This window comes from Emys orbicularis, chromosome 18, assembly GCF_028017835.1.
Source record: "Emys orbicularis isolate rEmyOrb1 chromosome 18, rEmyOrb1.hap1, whole genome shotgun sequence".
NCBI lineage: Eukaryota > Metazoa > Chordata > Testudines > Emydidae > Emys > Emys orbicularis.
Window position 1 is genome coordinate 6,564,920 of NC_088700.1, and position 19,207 is coordinate 6,584,126.

At 41.4% G+C, this 19,207-nt stretch overlaps 1 protein-coding gene across 1 annotated transcript in view; it reads right to left on the reverse strand.

Annotated features, from left to right (window-relative positions):
- Window positions 1–11,348: 11,348 nt before the first annotated feature.
- The window catches only part of QSOX2 (quiescin sulfhydryl oxidase 2), a 37,067-nt gene continuing 29,208 nt past the window's right edge, over window positions 11,349–19,207 (reverse strand). The window contains exons 11-12 of the mRNA XM_065418826.1: window positions 14,494–14,682; window positions 11,349–12,315 (exon numbers count right to left, since the gene is read on the reverse strand). Of these exons, the coding sequence (XP_065274898.1) occupies window positions 11,765–12,315; window positions 14,494–14,682 (740 nt within the window). The 3' untranslated portion in view covers window positions 11,349–11,764. The remainder of the gene's footprint in view (window positions 12,316–14,493; window positions 14,683–19,207) is intronic.

Below are 19,207 nucleotides of genomic sequence, written 5' to 3' on the forward strand. Positions count from 1 at the left end.
CCGGTGTGCTGCTTAGCATAACAAAGCCCAGGGAGTGACTGCCAACGGAGGGGGAGCTGTCCATGGTGCTGACACAGGACGCCCAGCCAGCCAGGCGTGTGGTCTCCCCCCCGCCCCCCCAGACATACCCATACACGTGTCCAGCTTTCAGCCCGCACAATAGGGGCTGGGCGGACCCCAGCGCCGGCTCATTGTCTTTATGCAGATCTCCCTTTTCGTTAAGACGCATTTCCTTTGTCCCGCCACAAAAGTCTCCCTCGGTCCATCAGGCCATTAATTTGTCGAGTTGCGGGTGTTTCCGCCCCTGCTCGGCTCACACGGACACGGTGGAGGAGCGATTCCTTCCTCTGGGTTTGTGGTGGGGGCTGGTTGTCAGATGTCAGCATCAGAGCATTTTTTAAAGGGGTCGGGAGCTGGTTTTCCGAACTGATTCCTACCCCAGAAATACCCTGTGCGATCCGAGGGAATCCATTGTATTTTCACCCACGTGCGCCTGAAATAAATCATTCCCCGAACAGAAACGAGATGCCACGTAAATACAAAGCGTTATTTGGTTTGTTTCAAAAAACCCCACTTAGCTGCATTTTAAAAATACACCTTGGAACCTCAAACCTGCGCGGTTGCAATTTCCTCCTGTTTCACTAACTACACCAGGAGACAGCTACAGGGCCAGGACGCAGAGCTATACATCAAAGATGCTTTTTTTAAAGGAAAACTGCTTAAAAACAAATATTTCTTGTAAATTAAGAGGCTAAATAAACCCTTGACAAAGTTAATAGCCACATTCATTCACGGAAGAGCCATCAATAACCATCGAGGCCAAAAAGTAGCGCGGGTAACGAGCGCAAATGCTCATTTTTTGTTGACTGGGCTACAGAAATCAAAGAGATGTTTTCTCCCACTCCTCAGGCGTTTCCCGATTTCTGACCTTCTCTGGCTTTGCCGCGAGGAATCTATAAACCGAGAGGAAATTCAGCTTCGCGTTAGGTAGCACAGACCAGTTGCTATTTCCAAAACAAACAAACAAATCGTTCGTTTCCCGAAGGTTGAGTCGAAAATATCTGCCCCTCCCCCAAGGAAAGTTGTCTTTTCCCTTTCCCTTTCGGAAGCTGGAAACCCCCCCAGTCCGCGGGAGCTTTGCTCGTTCAATGTGGATGGTTTGTTTTTCTAATTAGTTAATGAATTTGATAAGCTAATGCGCTTTGAAACGCTGATTTAGCCAAGTGTTGGTGTGAAGACTCGCGCCTGGCCCTCCTGAGCCCCCCTCCGGGCTTTCGAGCTGGGGGCCTTTTAATTAGCTTAATTTCCAGCAGAGGCCTGGGGAAAGAAAAGCCCAAGTGCAGACACGACTTTGTAGCGTCCGCGGGACCCGGGAAGGAAAGTGACCACGGATGGCCGGCAGAGTCCCGCAAGGCCGGCAGAGGGGTAGGCACCTGGGGACAGATCAGGGAAGGAAACTTTGCAAAGAGTCCAAGGCAAATCTAGCCCAGGGCAAATGGACCTTCTGGTGATTCTATAGCCCCGTGGACTCGCCCTTGGCTGGGTTTGGTCGAGGAGACCCTCGCTGCTCACTCCAGGCTTTTTTGTTTTGTTTTCCAGCATCAGCCTGGAGCTGGGTCACTCTGCTCTCCCCGCGGATATAGGTCACGGGCTCGTCTGTCCTCTGAGCCTGGTCAGGACCGATGGACCCCCCCCCCCCCCCCCCCACAAGCCCGTGCTCTTCTGTTCGGGAATCTCCCCTCCGGTCCCAGGCACGTGGCGTGGTGTGTTTCACACCTCTTCGTTTGGACCGTCGTGTTTAACCCAAACACAAGGGGTGTGTGTGTGTGTGTGTGTTCCCCCCCAGCATCAGGGGCTGATAATTATGGTTGTTACTGTGAGCCGGTTAATCTGAATGAATCCCTTTACCTCCTGCTTTGAGAGGATTACAAATTAATAACAGCGGCTTAAGGCAGGCAGCCTGCAAGCACATATGTTCGCGTTGCTTTTCCAAAGTCACACCCGGGGACAAGAGAGGGGCCAACACCACAGACTCCCCCCACGAAGTATGGCCGCGAGGCTCAACCACGCGGCGATGTCCCCCGCGCGAGGAATCTCGTTTCTCCTTCGTGTCCCGGGGGTGGGGGGGATGAAAACATCAGGTCGGGAGCTGGGTGAGGGCTTGAGATCTGCTGGGCAGCTGCAAGGAGCAAAGGAGCTTTGCAGGAGACCACAGCCTGCTCCCCAGCTGCCCAATAACCGGGGCTGGTTACAGATTCCGTGTCTCTCTCTATTCGCGGAAAGGTTCCGACTAGCCAACGGGTCGCGAAAATCCATGATAAAAAGCCACCGAGTTCATCTTCAGGGACAAAGCAGCCAGTTTCCCTGTTGCTGTAACCCACCCACTGAGCCCTGTCAGCCACAGCAAATCCCCCCACCCCCCGTGTTCCGCTTTAATTAGCGGGGGAGAGCTAATGAGATAGAAAGGAGAGAGGGATCAAACTGAATTCACCTTGACTAAGGGAGCGGCTCTGCTAGGCTGCCCAGGTTTCATTGCACAGAAGTTGCCCACAGTCAGGAAGGCCAAGAGGGTGGATAAATTTGTTCTCAGGGATCAAACGACGGAGGGGGGGGAGCGCCAGTCCCTGAGCGAGAGAGAGGGGCACTGCCCTGGGAAAAGCCCCCCACCCAGCCAGGTCTGCTCTGTGTAGACAAACGCCAGACCTGCCCCAAGGCATGAGACCGCGGCTGGCACAGCGCTGGGCCCTGGGTTTAGTTCCAGGCGGCAGGGTATATTCTAGCGAAAGATCTCCCTGCTGTGCTCAAATCTAGTTACAATTAATAGTTTGTTCCCCAAAAGGCCAATGGGCAAGGGGGCATTTTCCTGCGGATGTTGCTCTTCCTCACCGAACAACCAAACCAAACAACCAAACAGGAAAGGTTTTTCTAGAAAGGGGCTAGTTAGGGACTTCTCGGCATTTGTCATTGTGCCCCAGGAATCCCACTAGCTCTAGGAAAGTGCCGGGCCGCTGGTTTAAAAGCAGTTAGGAGAATTTTTGGCCGTTTATTTTTTCTCAAATCGTGAAGAAAAAACGAAATCTTGAAAATGTTCCCGTGCGGAGAATGAAATCGAATCAGAGCAGGTTCGTCAAAACGGGGCCTTCCAATGGCAACCCGTTTAGCTTCTCTTCCAGCTGTTCAAAGGTGGGTTTCAGAATTTGTCAATTGATAGTAATAAAAATAAAATAAATGACAATGTCACCCTGACCTGAAGAGCTGACCCTTGGTTGGTGCGTAAGAGTCACACCGGGGTGTTCTGACCACTTCGAAATAGTCCAGGTTTTTAAAATGGGGAATGAAAACGGATCCTTTCCCGCGAAGTTTGGGGTTTGACCGATCTGCATTGGCCGATGCAAAACGCTTCTCAGCGAGCCCAGTCCCCGAGGCACGTGGCTTTTTGCAGGTCCAAGCAGGAGAGGGCTTGTTTTGCAAGGAGGCGCTTCCATTTTGGGTGCAATTCACTAGGTAAAGCTCCTTCGGTGACGTAGCACCCCGGGTATATTTCAGTGGATAAAACCCTTCCCTGGCCTTTAGCATTCATTATTAATTATGAAACCAGACACTTGCTTTGTTTGCAGCCTGCTTTTCTGTAGGCAACTTTCCGTTTTAAACAGCCGATCCAGCCTTGCTAGTAGCAGGACTCAAATTTCTCCAATTAACTTTTTTTCCCACCCGGCTATATAAACTAATAAATAGTGAATATATTTCCCACGGAAAACAGGTTATAGACTAGACAGGTCCGTTTAGATTTACAGTGAAAAGAGGCTAATAGGGGAGAAAAAATCATGGTCAGAATTTTGTTTCGAGCAGCCAGAGTTAATATTCAGTAGTTAACAGCTCTGCTCAAGTAGTGCTCTGATCACATGAATGAGTCATGAACAGATGCAGTGGGTACCTCCCGTGTGTGTGTTGGGGGGGAGGGGGGGAGGGAGGAGAGAGACGAGCTCTAAGGGGGATACCTAGGACCAACAACCAGAAGGTGTTTCTCCAGACAATGGGGAGGCCGGCCCAAAATTGTCAGGTAAAGGCACAGGGGCGCTGAGAGCCATTGAACCAAACTGTAAACCCGGGATATGATGACACCCACTTCAAACCAGAGGGTGCAGCAACACCCCTCGTTCCAGCACCTCTGTAAAGGCAACCGCAGTGTAATAATTCATTGGTAAATTACAGCTAACAGAAACATAAAGCCAATTGACTTGTATGTTTGCATGGCTTTGTCTTGAGGCCAGGAATCACGGCGGGTGGGTTTAATTTGGACATCTCCATTGCATTTGCTTGTTGATTTTTTTTCTTCAAGAAAAATACTAAAACATCAGATTATTTTTAAAAAAATGTAACCACCTGCTTTTGTGCCTGGGACAATCACAGATAAATACCAAATCCGGGAAGCCCCCAACCTTAAGAAAGATTCATTTTCCTCCCCTCCCCACCCCCTTGCAAAAGTCAGTCAGGGTTGCATTGACTTTGACTCCAGCTGTCTCCTCCACTAACAGTCTTAACTGTTTATTATGGCTTTGAGGACTGGGCTGTCAGGCACTAGAGAACACACTCAGCCGGGCAGGTGTGAGCTCTCTGCCTTTTCAGCCTGGCTAGAAGATTTAGAGCTGAGTGGGTAACTGCGCTGCTGCTATCAGGTGGAAGGAACCCAATCCTCAGCGGTGGTACAGCATGTCACCATTTAAGGAACACAACCTGGACAGCTAAAGTACATTAGCTGTTTAGTAAGTCAGAAGCCTGGTAAGTAAATTAATGGTTAGTAATGAGGCAGGTGAGGAGCTGAGCAGAAAAGATGCTTCAAGTCCAGCCTCACTCTTGTGGGTGGAAATGTTTGCTGATTAAAATTATTGCCTGGTTCCAAGAGCAGGGAAATAGCTTCACAAGATTGAAATGATACATGTTCTATGCTGCTCTTGTGCCCAGGGCAGAAATCAGAGGGCTCGAAGGATGGCCCTTGACATACATTTGGGTGATAAGGCCTCGATCCTGCCCATCTTTGTGCAGTTTACCCTGCAAGGCACACAAGGAGACTGGGCCTTGTGCACTTATGAAAGGAGGCTGCCTGCTCAAATAAAAGTGGATTTCTACCAACTGGGCATCCATCCAGGGCTCTTAGCTGATTGTGATTAAAGGCCCAGCATACCTGCTCCTTAACGCTCCATGGTGCAGGATGAGAAAAGGCGCAAGGTGTGAGCAGAAACGGTGAAGGGGAGGAGGGAAGGGGGAATTGCATCTGAGGAGCCACAGTCATGGCTATTTAATGAAATTGGGGCTGCTTTCCTTGCCCATATCACTGTCTGATCCTTTCTTGCCCCCAGTGATATCCTGGGGCAGTGAGTCCCACGGGTTATTTTTTTTTTACCAGTAATTTTGGCTTCGGGTTTGGTAACTGCTGGTTTTCTTTTCTATCTTTTCAAGTCTTGGTTGTAGAAAAGAGATCCTTTTTTCCTCCTGGGCTCCAGGCAGTCGTTCTGTCAGCACCCTCTGCACGTGCACCTGGGGGAATGCACAGACATGGCTCCCCAATTTTCTGCCTCAGAGGCAGAAGTTTCTTCAGTCTCTCTCTTTCTCTCTGGGCTCCTTTGCATTGGAATTTTGGCCATCTTTTCCCCCTCCCTTCAGCCTAGTCTCTGTCTGTCAAGAGGCAGGTGTGGGGGCTGATGCAGGTTTCTTATACCCTAAACATTATTTGCTTTGTTGGCATCGCTGACACACACTGCAATGAGAGGGCCTTTCCCCCATTAGACTAAATGTACACCCACTTTCTTCCCACCTTCTTCTATTGGCCGTGTTGCTGTAGCCGTGTCTGTCCCAGGATATTCGAGAGAGACGAGGTGGGTGAGAGACACACGAGTTTTCAAGCTACACGGAGCTCTTGCCTACAGAAGCTGGTCCAATAAAAATATCCCCTCACCCACTGCTTTTTATAGGTGGTGGGAGCTCATTCTTAACCCCACCTCGGCCGTAACAGCACTTTTGGGAGGTCCTCAGTCTTCTCTTGTTTTGATTCACCTACATCGTATTTGCAATTTTAGACACCTCACACCGTCCATATGAAACAAGTCCTAGTACAGATCCTTGGGACAACCCCCTTTAATTTTCCACCCTGATGAAAATTGACCATCTATTCCTGTTTTCTGACCAGGAGAACTTAGTTTCCTTAATTCTCTTATGGAGTTTGTCAAAGGCTTTTATAAGTCCAAATAAATTATGTCAACATATTCTCCTTTAATATTAGAGGCAGAATTCTCCTTTACAGAAGCTGTGCTGGTTTGTCCCTATGGTAACAAATATGTAACACTATAGGTTTTATAACTGTTTTAAATTAGAGTTTCAATCAGTTTAACTGGTACTGAAATAAGACTTCCACAGATTACTCCCAGCCCCTATTTTAAAAGGAGGCACCATTTGTTACTTTTTGAGTTGGGGCACGGGGGAATTCTACTTCAACAAGCAGGACAGGATCGCTCCACAGCACTTGAGGGGTTTCCCGGGAGAGGGTCCGACCTCCAAACACCTAGTGAGCAAATCCGATGTGTACTAGCCAGGGTCACACGCTACAATGAGAGAACACACCTTTCTGTAAGGAAGTTTGGAACTTTGAAGTGCTTGTCTACAACTAATTTTTTCCTTAAAATTTCCCACTGATAGTAGCCCTTGTGTAGCAGTCTTCCTGTCAGCACCCTCTTCAGCACATTCAACAGTGTTGCCCAGAATTGATTTGAGCAGGGTTAAACGGTGGTGGCAGGGTCAACTTTAGCCCACCCATTGTTGCCACCATCAGAGGACATGCACTGGTGAGAAATTAACAAATGTCTAGTGTAATCACAGCCCACAAGATCAGCAGCAGCGAGGAAGCAAATACTTTGTCTATTAGGTACGTTCCTTTGTCTTAGCTCAAAGAGAACCATGAAACAAAGTGAAATACAGACAATAGTTTTTCTTCCCCACTAGACACAGCTTCACCAATATGCCGTTTACATTAATGCTTTATGAAGTTGGGGGTAGGGGCTGAGGGGAAGTGAATTTGGAAATTCAAAGTATTAAACTTAAGTGTTGGGTTCAGGCCAAATATTTTTAAAAGTGTAACACAAGATGCCCCCTACTGGTTGAAATGGACTTTAACCAAGTTATTCTTGCAACATTCCCCAATTTGTACTAAAAGTCCAGATCAAAAAGGATTTGACCACAAAAAGAATCAAAATGCATTTTTCCAAAACGTTTGCAATTTATTTATTTAAATGAGCACATTCATTTACAGTTTGGTACAAAATGGGCACTTTCTCTGCTAGAGAGAGGTATCACACTGACATTTTCATGTCCACTACTTTCTCTTTTATTCAAGTCATTCAATTAAAAATAAATAAAACACTTAAATTATTGAACAGTTATATTCAGTCTCAACAGCTTGTAGTCAACATTTTCAGACACAGAAAATACATTTGAACCTTCTGTCAAAATGATACTAACGTCCAGTTCTAAACAGGAGTCACGTGAAACGGACACAATTTGCAGTTAAAATTGGAACTCAAGGGAATAGTTTCATTTTGGCATTCTTGGCACTAGCTTCCCCTCCCCCCTTAGACCTAGTAAGTCCCTATATTTGTTATTTTTACTTTTTTCTGCAGTTTAATGTTCTCAATGTAAAAATATCTGAACAGCACAGAACCCTTTCAGTGTGTTACGATGGACAAAATTCCTTCCTGAAAATGGAAGTCTGGTATGATCCATACATATTGATTTCTCTCACCTTGCAAATTTTGGAACTTAGTGCATTATAAAATCAAAATTCCAGGATTGAATAGGTGCTTTTAAAGGTATTTTAATAAAAGGAAATAACCAGATTATGACAGGGTATTTGCAATACAGCATGTCAGAACAGCATTGCGTTATCTCATGACGGACACTTAACACTTTCTGGAGACGCAGTCAATCATGAGTAAAATCATATTATAGCACTGAATGTGGAAATCCATCGTGACAGTCATCACGCACAAAAGGAAATAACACGGGTCAGTTTAAACCTACACAATACAGCACAAACAGATTTACATAACTAAACCCAAAGTTCAGGGTAGCTTTTCCAAGTGAGGTGGGCATTGCTACCAATGAAAATGAAAGCTATGTACCAATTACATGGCAGCACTTAGCCATAACACCAAGATTGGATAATCCAAATTCTGTTTACATCTCTCTCTATTCTTTGAGGGGAAAAAAGCCATCCTGGAAGTTTGGGTATCTGTTCCACTTCCCATGTTTCAAACAGCATAAAGGCAGAGTGAAAGCTTACAGTATTTATACAGTGAACAAAAAACATTTTCTTAAATGCAACACCCACTAGCTGTTCTAAGGGCAAAATCATCCCCATGATCCTTCACTGGCTCGATTGGTTCAATTAATATACTGATGAAAATAAAAGGAGACAAAAAACTAACGAACCCAATTCTACACATCCAGCAGTTATTTAATACTAAAATGTGTGATACTAACAGCAGCAAGGAAGTTCAAAGATCCCTCTGAGACTCATCAACATTTTCCAAATCAGGTGCCCAATTTTTAGAGATGCTGAGGTCCCTCCACTTTGTCAAGTCCACCCGAAAAAATCAGGCCTCTTGGTTAGGGGCCTGACTTAACGCCTCCAAGTTCCAAAATTTTGGCCTCTGTTCTAACTAAGCTCCTCCCTTTGGGGCCCCCACTATTTGAAACCCTATAATAACAAAGCACAATGGCACTGATCAGACTGAGAACCTTAATTGTTAACTTCCACTCTTGTTTCACCATCTCTCTGAGTATTCAAAAATGAGCCCCATGAGACCTTACAGGGATTCTTAACAATCCCACAAAAGAGGGAGGAAGCCATTTTGGTCCATCATGCCACGCCTTTAAAAACATCCATTTACTTGGAAAAATGCAGACCGACGTGAAATCGTCATGGCTGCTTCTTCACATCCATTTCGGCAGAAATTCTTACAACTTCACAGACGGCCCAAGCACAAAACCGTCATCCTACGGCAGACTCTGCTACCTCAGCACACTACCAAGGGGCCCAGGCAGTGGACAGAATGCAGAATTCCAATCCTCTAGCTCCAGGTATAGAGGTGGGGTTTGTCACTCATGCAAAGCCCATTTATTCAGGCTTTGCACATAAACAAACTTTAGCCTTAAGGCAGCTTAAGAAAAACATGAGTTAATGGTTTCTTCACACGCGCTTGTCGTGTGAATGCAGATTTAGGCATTTTTAGACACATACAAATGTATGCAGAGTAAATTTATTGAAGTGGTTATTGTAAATAGGCAATAGTTACTGCTAGTCCCTTTGCACTGGCTTTCTTTGAATAATCATTTGCCTTCTTTTAAAGTTACACAAAGCTGCAGTTTGACACACAAATCCCTATAATTTCCATTTGTTAAAAAAAAAAAAAACCTGTCCTTGTTGAGATGTACGTGGTAAGTTTTAGCTCATTTTTACTGCCAAGTTTTAACTTTATAATAGGGCTTGCAGTGGAAATCAGAAGGGGACATTACAGAAGTACACAGAATAATTAATCAAATGAAGGAATAAATGATTGAATTAGCCTGGAGCTGTTTATTCCCCCTCTCATAATACAAGAGCAAGGGGACATTCAGTGAAATTGACAGTTAACTTTAACACTGATATAAGGAAATACCTTTTTACACAACATAATTGATTTGCAGAACTCAATGCCAAAGGAAAACATTGAGGCTAGAGAGCGGCAGGTTTAAAAAAAGATTAGACATTTATATGGATGAGACCACCACCAAGAATTACACTAGATAGGATTGTAAACCTCATGCTCCATGCCATAAACCATCCACTGACAGCTGAAATCAGGAAACTTCTACTTTGGGCTGGTAATTTTGTAATTGTTCACTTCATGGCTTCTTATGCCTTCCTCTGAAGCATCTGGCACCAGCCAAGGTCAGAGGCAGGATACTCGACAGATGGACCAGTAGTCTGATCTGGAATGGCAATTTCTATGTTCCAAAAAGCTGCCACGACCCATACTGGAGTAAAAGTGATGAGCACAATTGCAACTAAATGTCTGTTTAGAACCAGGGGTCACTCCAATGAAATTAATAAGCAGCAGCTGTAAAAACAAACATAAGGACGTATTTCTTCACATAATGCAGTCAACCTGTGCAACTTGTTGCCAGGTGATGTTGTGAAGGCCAAAAATATAACTGGGTTAAAAAAAGAAGTAGATAAGTTCCTGGAGGATCGGTCCATCAATGGTTACTAGCCAAGATAGTAAGGGACGCAACTCATGCTCTGGGTGTCCCTAAACCTTTGACTGCCAGAAGGTGGGACTGGATGATCACTTGATAATTGCCCAGTTCTGTTCATTCCTTCTGAAGCATCTGGTACTGGCCACTGTCAGAAGACAGGACACTGGAGTAGAGGACCACTGGACTGACCCAGTATGGCCATTCTTATTTTGTTGTTTTTTTTAATCCAAACAGTGGAATGCACTAGCAGAAGGAACATGCATAAGGAGACTGTCTTGAATCACTCATAGTTTTGTAGCACCAGGAAACTTTACAATTGTGAGCAAAGATTCCTCACCACCTCGCAGGCTCAGAATGGGAGATTTCTAAATGAAATGCTTACGTTGTGGAACCCTTTAGACTGAAGTTTTTTGTATGTGTCACAATGTTGTAAGAAATTCACTGTAACCAGAACTGCAATTTGTATTGGCCCACCAAAACCACTCAAGACTTTCAGTCTATTTGACCAGGCACGGAGTTTCACTTTACTAGAGTTCATGAGAAGTGGCTTCCAATAGCGTAATTCAACAGTAGGGTATTTCCCCTAACTATTCCTTAGTTACTTCCCTACTTAATAAATTAGCAAACAGAGTGGGTTATTTAATGCTCTGCTTAAGCTTGGAATAGCGGGGCAGGCAAAAAGATTGGGCCTGGTTCTGCTCTCACTTACAATGGTGCAACTCCATTGACGTCAACAGGGTTCCTTTTGAATGGACATTGCCCTACGCAAGATCAGAATCAGGCCTCTTGTACACTATTCAGATCATCCAAATACCCCAGGCTGAGCCTCCTAGAAGTGCATATTCCCTCGGTTGGAACTAAGGGGAGAGGGAGGAATTATATTTGGACACTTATGGCTTCCAACTGCAAAAATGTAATGTTTTTTAAAAAATGAATGTTTTTCCTCCATAATACATTTGTAAAGTTTATTCAAATACACTTTTTCTTTCTCTGAAAAAAAAAAAAAATCAAAATTCTTGCTTCTCCAAAGGCAACAACAAGATCTCACACAATGAGCAGCGGGTGGACAGGTAGATTATTAAGTCAACTCAGGATAAAATTAAAAGGCTGTGTCAGAACACACACAATAGTATTCAGTTTCTTTCCAAAACCTGGAGTAACTAATTCCGTAGTGCAATTCCTCACATTAGAGACCAGTAAATGATGCAAACAGTCCGTAATGATATGTTAATGGAAAAGTTCAATCTTTTTCCTTTAGTAAACACTGAGTCAGTGCTATGGGCCTGGATACTAGACAAATATTGGGATTCCTGGAGCACGCTCGACAGCACTAAGCGAGAACACTGGTGAAATGAGTTGGGAGCGGGGGAGGAGGGTTTTGAAACAATACTGTGTATAAAATCCCTGATCATAAATATTAAAGCTGCGTCTGGTACTGATCAGCCACTTACAATGAAAATGTCATTTCTGGTAAGTTCTACACACCCGGACGATAATACCTCACCTTCCACCGTTTGGACCTCATTCGGAAAAAAAAGTACATTATCATTAAAAATAAGGATGATGCTACATAAAGTACAACACACAGACTCATGTCTATGTTAGAAAATCCAATCCCTAAGAAAGACACAGACGGCTTGGTCTCTTTATGGATAACTGATTCGATTGCATTTTTACCTCTATCTCTGACAGGTCCGTTATTTGCTATTAATTTATCTAAGGCCTTAGATTTTGAATCCAACATATTTTGTTGATCCAGGATCTTGTCTTCTTTGTTTCCACTTGTTTTCTTGGGTAAATTTTTGTCTCTTCTCTCTCTCACATCCCCAACTTCTATTTCATTAATGTTAACCTGGTCTTCTGTGTATTTATATAGAATATTTTCACTGTGATAGTGATGCTTCAAGAACTGTAGCACTTGGGCCTCATCCCAGCTGTGTAACCCTTTCATTTCATCGTGGCACTCGGGACAGAGGTCTGGAGATGGCCACTGAACTTTAGGAAATTTTGGATCTTCACTCGGATCACCTAAGGAAGGAAAAAGAGAAAATACAAATGGACAAAAGAATGTAATCTATGCATCTGCTCATCTGAAACTGAGGAGACTGCTTTCCATTTAATGAAAGTAGTAAGCTTAGTTTAAGGAAACAATAAAAGCCACACTTAAAAAGCCACAGTCAACATGTTTATACTAATCTAAGAATGATCAAGAATGAATTTTGAAATCAATACAAAGCCTTCCTTGCTGAAATGTTAATTTTCATATTCTGAGTTACTGCTTTTTTTCCTGGAGGACACAAACATTACATTAGGACAGTCTCCCTGTAACATGAGAGCAGTTCACAAATGCTACAGTTTTAGCAATGATAAAAACCACTCAATCAAATGTATTTCCAGGAGTTAATTTAAGTTATGGCTCAAAATGAACTGCTCTTCTGTGCACAGTACTATGTAGTCCTGAAGCCTAGTTTTCGGCAAGATGCTTCAAGGCCATTCAAAGTCTTGTAAATATATTTACAAGTTTCTATAGATACTGGCAACAATTCCATCCTTACCCTGCTTATTTCAGAAGTGTGTTTTACTACCATAGCAAACCATTTTCAGTACTTTGATGATGGTTTTTATAGATTTAAAATGTTTCAGTTTGCTTGATAACTTTTAAACGTATAAGCGTTTCTCTTGGACTGGGTTCAATTTTAGTGTTTCAATTTCTCATAGCAGCAGCCATCATTCTGTCTTAATTGGTGGTAGCTGTCTTCCATAGCTAGTGTTGGACTTTGTCTGCTCTAGAATAAACTCCTTAAACTTCAGTTGAGGTATTTTAAAACAAAAATCCTTATCTGGTTGAAAAAACTAACATGGCTACAGTGTCAATACATTTATTGTTCAAAAATTTCACAGAACTATGCTAACACACAACAGGAAATAACTATTTGTAGAATTCACTAAGTGGCTTTTAGAGAGCCCTACCCATTGTAAAGTTCCTACAAACCACCACAAACTATAGATTAACACTAAATTATAGTCCGAAAGAGAAAACAGATTTTAACAAATTTAGCACACATAATTTGGCATTATTTGCAATGCACGTTCAAAATCTGTACTAGAAGGGACTTTGACCAATTGTTGCATTACTCAAACCAGCATCTTAGTGAACTCTCCAAGGAGAAAATATTTTTTTCTAAAATATTATATTCTATCTTGACAATACTTAGCAACCTATCGTGAAGAAAAAGACTCCAATTTTTCCCTTTACCCCATCATACATTGGTAACATGCATTACGGGGAAATTTTATCTACTATGTTGCGTGCTTCTCCTACTTGGAGGCACAAGACAAAATGTTTGTATTCAAAACAATGTTTAAAACTTCACATATCTTGGGAATGCAGCTTACCCAGAAAATAAACACAATGTTGTACATTTGAATTGTAAGTAATGTTACATACACTAATCCATAACAGCAGACAGGTACTAAGTGCAAATAGAAACCAATTTTCTTTAGTGCTTTTAGTTACAGGACACCAGTGCAACACAATGGATTAAATACAACCTAATAGTTTCACGGTGTTTTAGTCCAATTGTTATAACAAAAGCTCTATAGGGAAACAAATCATGTTTGAAGAATAATTTTAGTTTATTCAGTTATTGATTTATGAATAGTTTAAACCATTCTACACCAAGGAACAGAATTCTGTTCAATTATGATCATCTTCTCAATTACATTTCTCTAGTGATTTTTGTATTCCCAGCTAGAACAAAATGAAAACAGGTTTTAATGGTGATCTAAAACATTCTGGAAAGAATTGTAATTATTCTCGTTCACAGATTAGTAAGTAGCTAAGCTGCATTGCTCAGTTTCAAACAGGGTTTGAAACGCACTCTGGAAGAATCATCTCATCACGCAGCAGGTGGAACTTCAGAAAAACTGATGCTCTTGAGAACAATGGAGCCTCTACCACACACATTATTGTATCCTGAACCATTGTGACCTGAAGAGCGGTGTGCCTTAAATGGAAGTTTTACTCACTCAGCGTTATTTCTGTTGGAATTGGAAATGTGCGCTGTGATCAGTTCTAATAATTTTTGAACACCCCCAGAAGTAAGACCACTATTTGTTCAAATTACATTGTATAACAGTACTATCATCATAGTCACCAGACCAAAGCTAGCTTTGGTATGTGTTCCTATGCCAGATCTGCCATACCTGCAAGCCTGTCATTCACTACATTGTGCTTCTCCCACAGCCAGAGAACAGCCTGGTCTAGGGTTTTCACGGAATCCATGGATTCTTTAGCCATCTCTTCAAAATGCTGAGCACAAGCCTTGCACCCAAAAAAGTGCTGAATATACCTCCGCATGATCTGTAGGACCACTTGGGGATTATCCTCAAAACCTGGAAAGAGCAATGGGTCCCTGTTAGCAGCACCTGAACAAACACAGCTTCCAACATTTTTCCACCTGCACAAGCAAGATACATAGCAAACCAAAATAAAAATGAATCATGGGGGGAAAGAGAAGGAAATGTTGCCCCCTGTTGGTTCCACACAATGATGCTAGCATTTCAAAATTTAGAATGTTGGTTTTATTTTACAGATGTTCCTTTATGTGGATATCCATCTACAAGTGAGCTCACACAGCAACTGCACCTCAGTGAATCACAACTGAGGTGGACAGTGAACAGCTTTGCATAAATAGTTCTACTGCCTAATACAAATAGCTATTTATACAAATAAAACCTTGTTGTAAACAAATACTAGACAGACACAGAGTGTTAAAGATATTTGACTTTACAAAGGTGAACTGAATGCAGGAAGGATAACATTATATATAGTATCAAAAGCTCATCAGTGGTGTTCACTTATTTTCCCTTTCAAAGGATATTTTGCCAGTACAGAAAAGAAAGGCAGCTACAAGATCTACGTGCAGCACAGATGGTAAAACACTTTTCTCAGAAGCTCAAGTCACAGAGTAAGATTTGGCACTGTGAAGCCAACTGTAGTTTCTTTATATAGCAAGTGATTTTTACAATAATAGAGTATACTCCAAGACCTCTTTCAATGACTGAATGAACACACGTCAATTCAATATTAAATTTGAGCTCAAATACTATAATGTGGGGTGACCTCATTTAAAAAAAAAAACCCAAACAGCAAAATCCCTCAAACAGGTAAAGATGTCTCTGTAGCCACAATCTGCCTCTCACCTTTCATTAATATTTTCTGTAAGTTTGAGGAACACAAATATCGCATTCTCACTACATTTACATAAACACAAAGGCATACATATATGTATATTTAATACAGTGACTTTACTTAAGTAACACTTATAAAAATCAGAATTTTGGAATGATTTTCTGGTAGAATCATGACTATTGGTTCATAGTGTTTACACGCCCATGCTGAAGATACATGAGTGCATTATTATGTAGTGCAGAAAAACTGCAAAGACCTCTGCAAACGAAGAGCCTTATCCTGCAGCTATGACTGTATACAGTGGGCCTGTAGTCAGCAGCGTGCTCTTACAGTACTTCTCAAAGATTTAATTGCAGAGTAGCGTAGAGATGTCTGACTAGTACTTAACTTCTCTTGTAAAACATACTGTAGTATATTTACTAGTATACTATGAATTATCATAAATAATTGACATAAAAACCTTTGCCAAATGTAGTACATTTTGTGATGTAGCTTCCTTGATTGACTGAATTAGCAACTACTGTAGCTGAACAAAAATTCAACAATCTACAATGGGATGAGATACAGTAAGGTTCTACCATAATTGATTACAGCATTTAATTGAATATATCTTTCTAATGGCATATACAACATTTTATTTACATTTACTAATGTTAAATATAATTATATTTGAAGTACTTTAATTTCAAAACAGTTCTGTAGTGCATCTATAACCTCCTGCATTGTTCACTGGAAAAACTGTTAGCACAAGCTATTAAAAATATTAACTGTTCATGTACTCCAGAAACACATGCACAAGGGTCTATTCATAAAACACATGTAGGCAACAAAACAGCAGCATTACGCTGTAAACATGAAAGCTCAAACATAAAAAGAAATAATTTGAAACCAAAGAGAAGTAATAAATGGTGAACAATCTCTACTCAGACATTCAATATCTGTGATTGAACAGACATGTATAAATAAAAAAACCCAACTGAGATTAAAGCAGATTAAATGTGAGTATTAAAAGAACCACTGAAAAATAATTTTAGAAAGCCAACATGAATTTCAGGCAAAACAAAACTATTACTAAGCAACAGTATTTTAAAGATTGATCTTTTAATTTTTTTAAACAAACACAGTTTATACTATTCTTCAGGTTATTGGCAAACTCAGCCCCTTTACATAGGAGCAAAGAATCACACGCAGATTTAACCATATGCATTAACTCTTAAAATTCTACCTCCTTGAAATCTCAAGTGTCACAATGTTCATCTTTTGAGTGTTTCTTGTGATTTATTGATTTACAGATTCTTGAGAAAATTTGGATGTTATCAATAAAACAAATATAGGACCTCATCCTGCAAAACCTTACACGTGCAATATTTACTCATGCGAATAGCCCCATCATCTCAACACGGCAGCTCATATAACTAAGGATTTGCAGGACTGAATTCTTGCAATGATTTTAAGCACTATGATTCCACTAGATTCCTTTACACTGATCCTGTTGCAGGATCAGACCACACAGCTCAACAGTTTAACAATGTGTCTGCAAATATATATTGAAGGAAACGATATGTTAGGAAAACGAGAGCAAATTCACTTTAGCTAACAGACTCTACAAGTAACTAGAACTACCAAGAAAATACTGTTGCTTTTAAAAAATAAAAAATCCAAACGCAAAATGGCTCATTTTGTTTGTTTTTCTTTTATCAGCCCAGAGATGGATCTTCTATTAACATCTGCCATGTATCATCACGTAATCCTTCTTTTCTCTTTCCTCCCAAACTACTGCAATTCAGGGTAACCCTAATCTTTAAAGTGGACAAGAATCATAAAACCCTACCTGTGGTGGGAAGGATTAGGGAGTGCATCATGCTTTTTAGTAGATGGGATTTAAACAAGCAATAAGGAGAGGAAAACCTCCCAAGACATAATCCGACAGTCTCAGACTGACCCAATTCTTTCGCCATAAGAAGTGATCATCAAATATCTGCCCCGTTTTAAATTGATAGTTAAGTGTACTGAAGATTTTTCAGGTTCTAGAGTATACTTTACATGTCTGCCTGCTTTGAAAACACACTTGCAATATGGAAGCAATTTAAGATGTAATTTTGCATAGTTAAATTATGCAGAACAAAAAAAAAAAAAAATCATACTGCTAAACGACAGCATTTTTGTGGCAAGTGGAATGAGTGAACGAAGAGCACCAGGAGGTGTAAATTATACCGGCTGTCAGTGCAGTGCCATCCGACGTGCCTCTCTAGGGTGTGCTCTTCACTAGGCATTGTTCGTGCTAACTTCTAAAAGGGATTCAACCTGTCTTTCCACAAGTATGAATGTACAAGTACCGCCAGTTAGATGCTGAACTACCCAATTTGTAGATGGAGTCAAGCTATGACAATTAAGCAACCTTAATTGTGTCTGCAAATAATGCAGCACAAAAATTTGTGCCTATAATTTGTGAGTTCAACCACAGAGCTTTTTTTTTTTTTTTTTACAAATGGCAACTGGAAAAAATTAAACCAGTTTCTGACGTTGGCCACGTGGTGACATTCTTCCTGGAATTTTATCTTTCAAGGACATTTCTTGCCTGAAAATTGTTTTTGTGACTCCAATCCACCAATCTGGACACAGGGTTATTCCACACAGGCTTCCTAGAGCCTGGCTCTGCCTAAACTAATTGTCCATTTGTTTTACAAAGTCTCTCTCAAACAGGTATAGCCGCAAAAGGTACAAACCTCCATATTCTCTATCACTAAATAGTCCCTCCTGACTGATGGAAACCAAAGTGGATTTTTAGCATACAGAGCATTTGGGGCCATAATTAAGAGAAATTAATTGCCCCAATTTTAGCTGGGTAGTTTCCAACCTCAGATTATTCTTGCCCTATTCCTGAAGAGATGATTTGAAAGGTATTCCATAATTTATCTATTTGCTATAACATTTCTAGGACTCTTCCATTACATTGCTTTGACATTATAATCAGCGCAAGTATTTTAAAAAATACAACAGAGCAAGAATAAAATACTGTCCTGTCAAATACAAAATGATTTAGAAAATTTCATTTTAGCATCAATAATTCATTCTTCTAACTCTGATGGAAATAAAATGTACATCTGACCAACAATGCATACAAGCTTCTTAAATATGAATCAATACCAAATTTTCATACCCCCCTGTGGTTGTAAAAGACAAGTAATTATTTGGTGTGTCTGCTATTAAAGAAGAAAGATCATTTCTGGGCACAAACTTTCATGGTTGACCTACAATATGAAAATGCAATTGAAATAATTATTCAGTCCTATGATTTAGTATCTATAAAATGACATGAATTGATTCATGACCAATTATTTTGCTTTATAACTAGTTCAGCTGCACTACTAATTCACATTTAAAAAAAATATAGGATATGATCTATCCGAACGAACAGATTTGCATACCATCCTCCCCCCAACTTAATTGGGAGAAACATCAGTTCAGTGTTTCAAAGACATTCCCACTCATCTGTGTTTCATTTTTCCCCATCTTCAAGGCCATAGACCTTACTTAACCACTCCTGCAGGAGAGAAGAGATGGCCATTGCTCCTTTCAGAGCCCTCAACACAGTTCTTGAGTCAACCAGAAGGGTTGCAGCAGATATGCCCTGACCCCTACTGGTCCAGAACTGAAAAACTGAGCCTTGGATGTCAATGTCCTCCATGGAACTGGAGTGCAGCTTTTATTAAAGCCTGTGTGTGT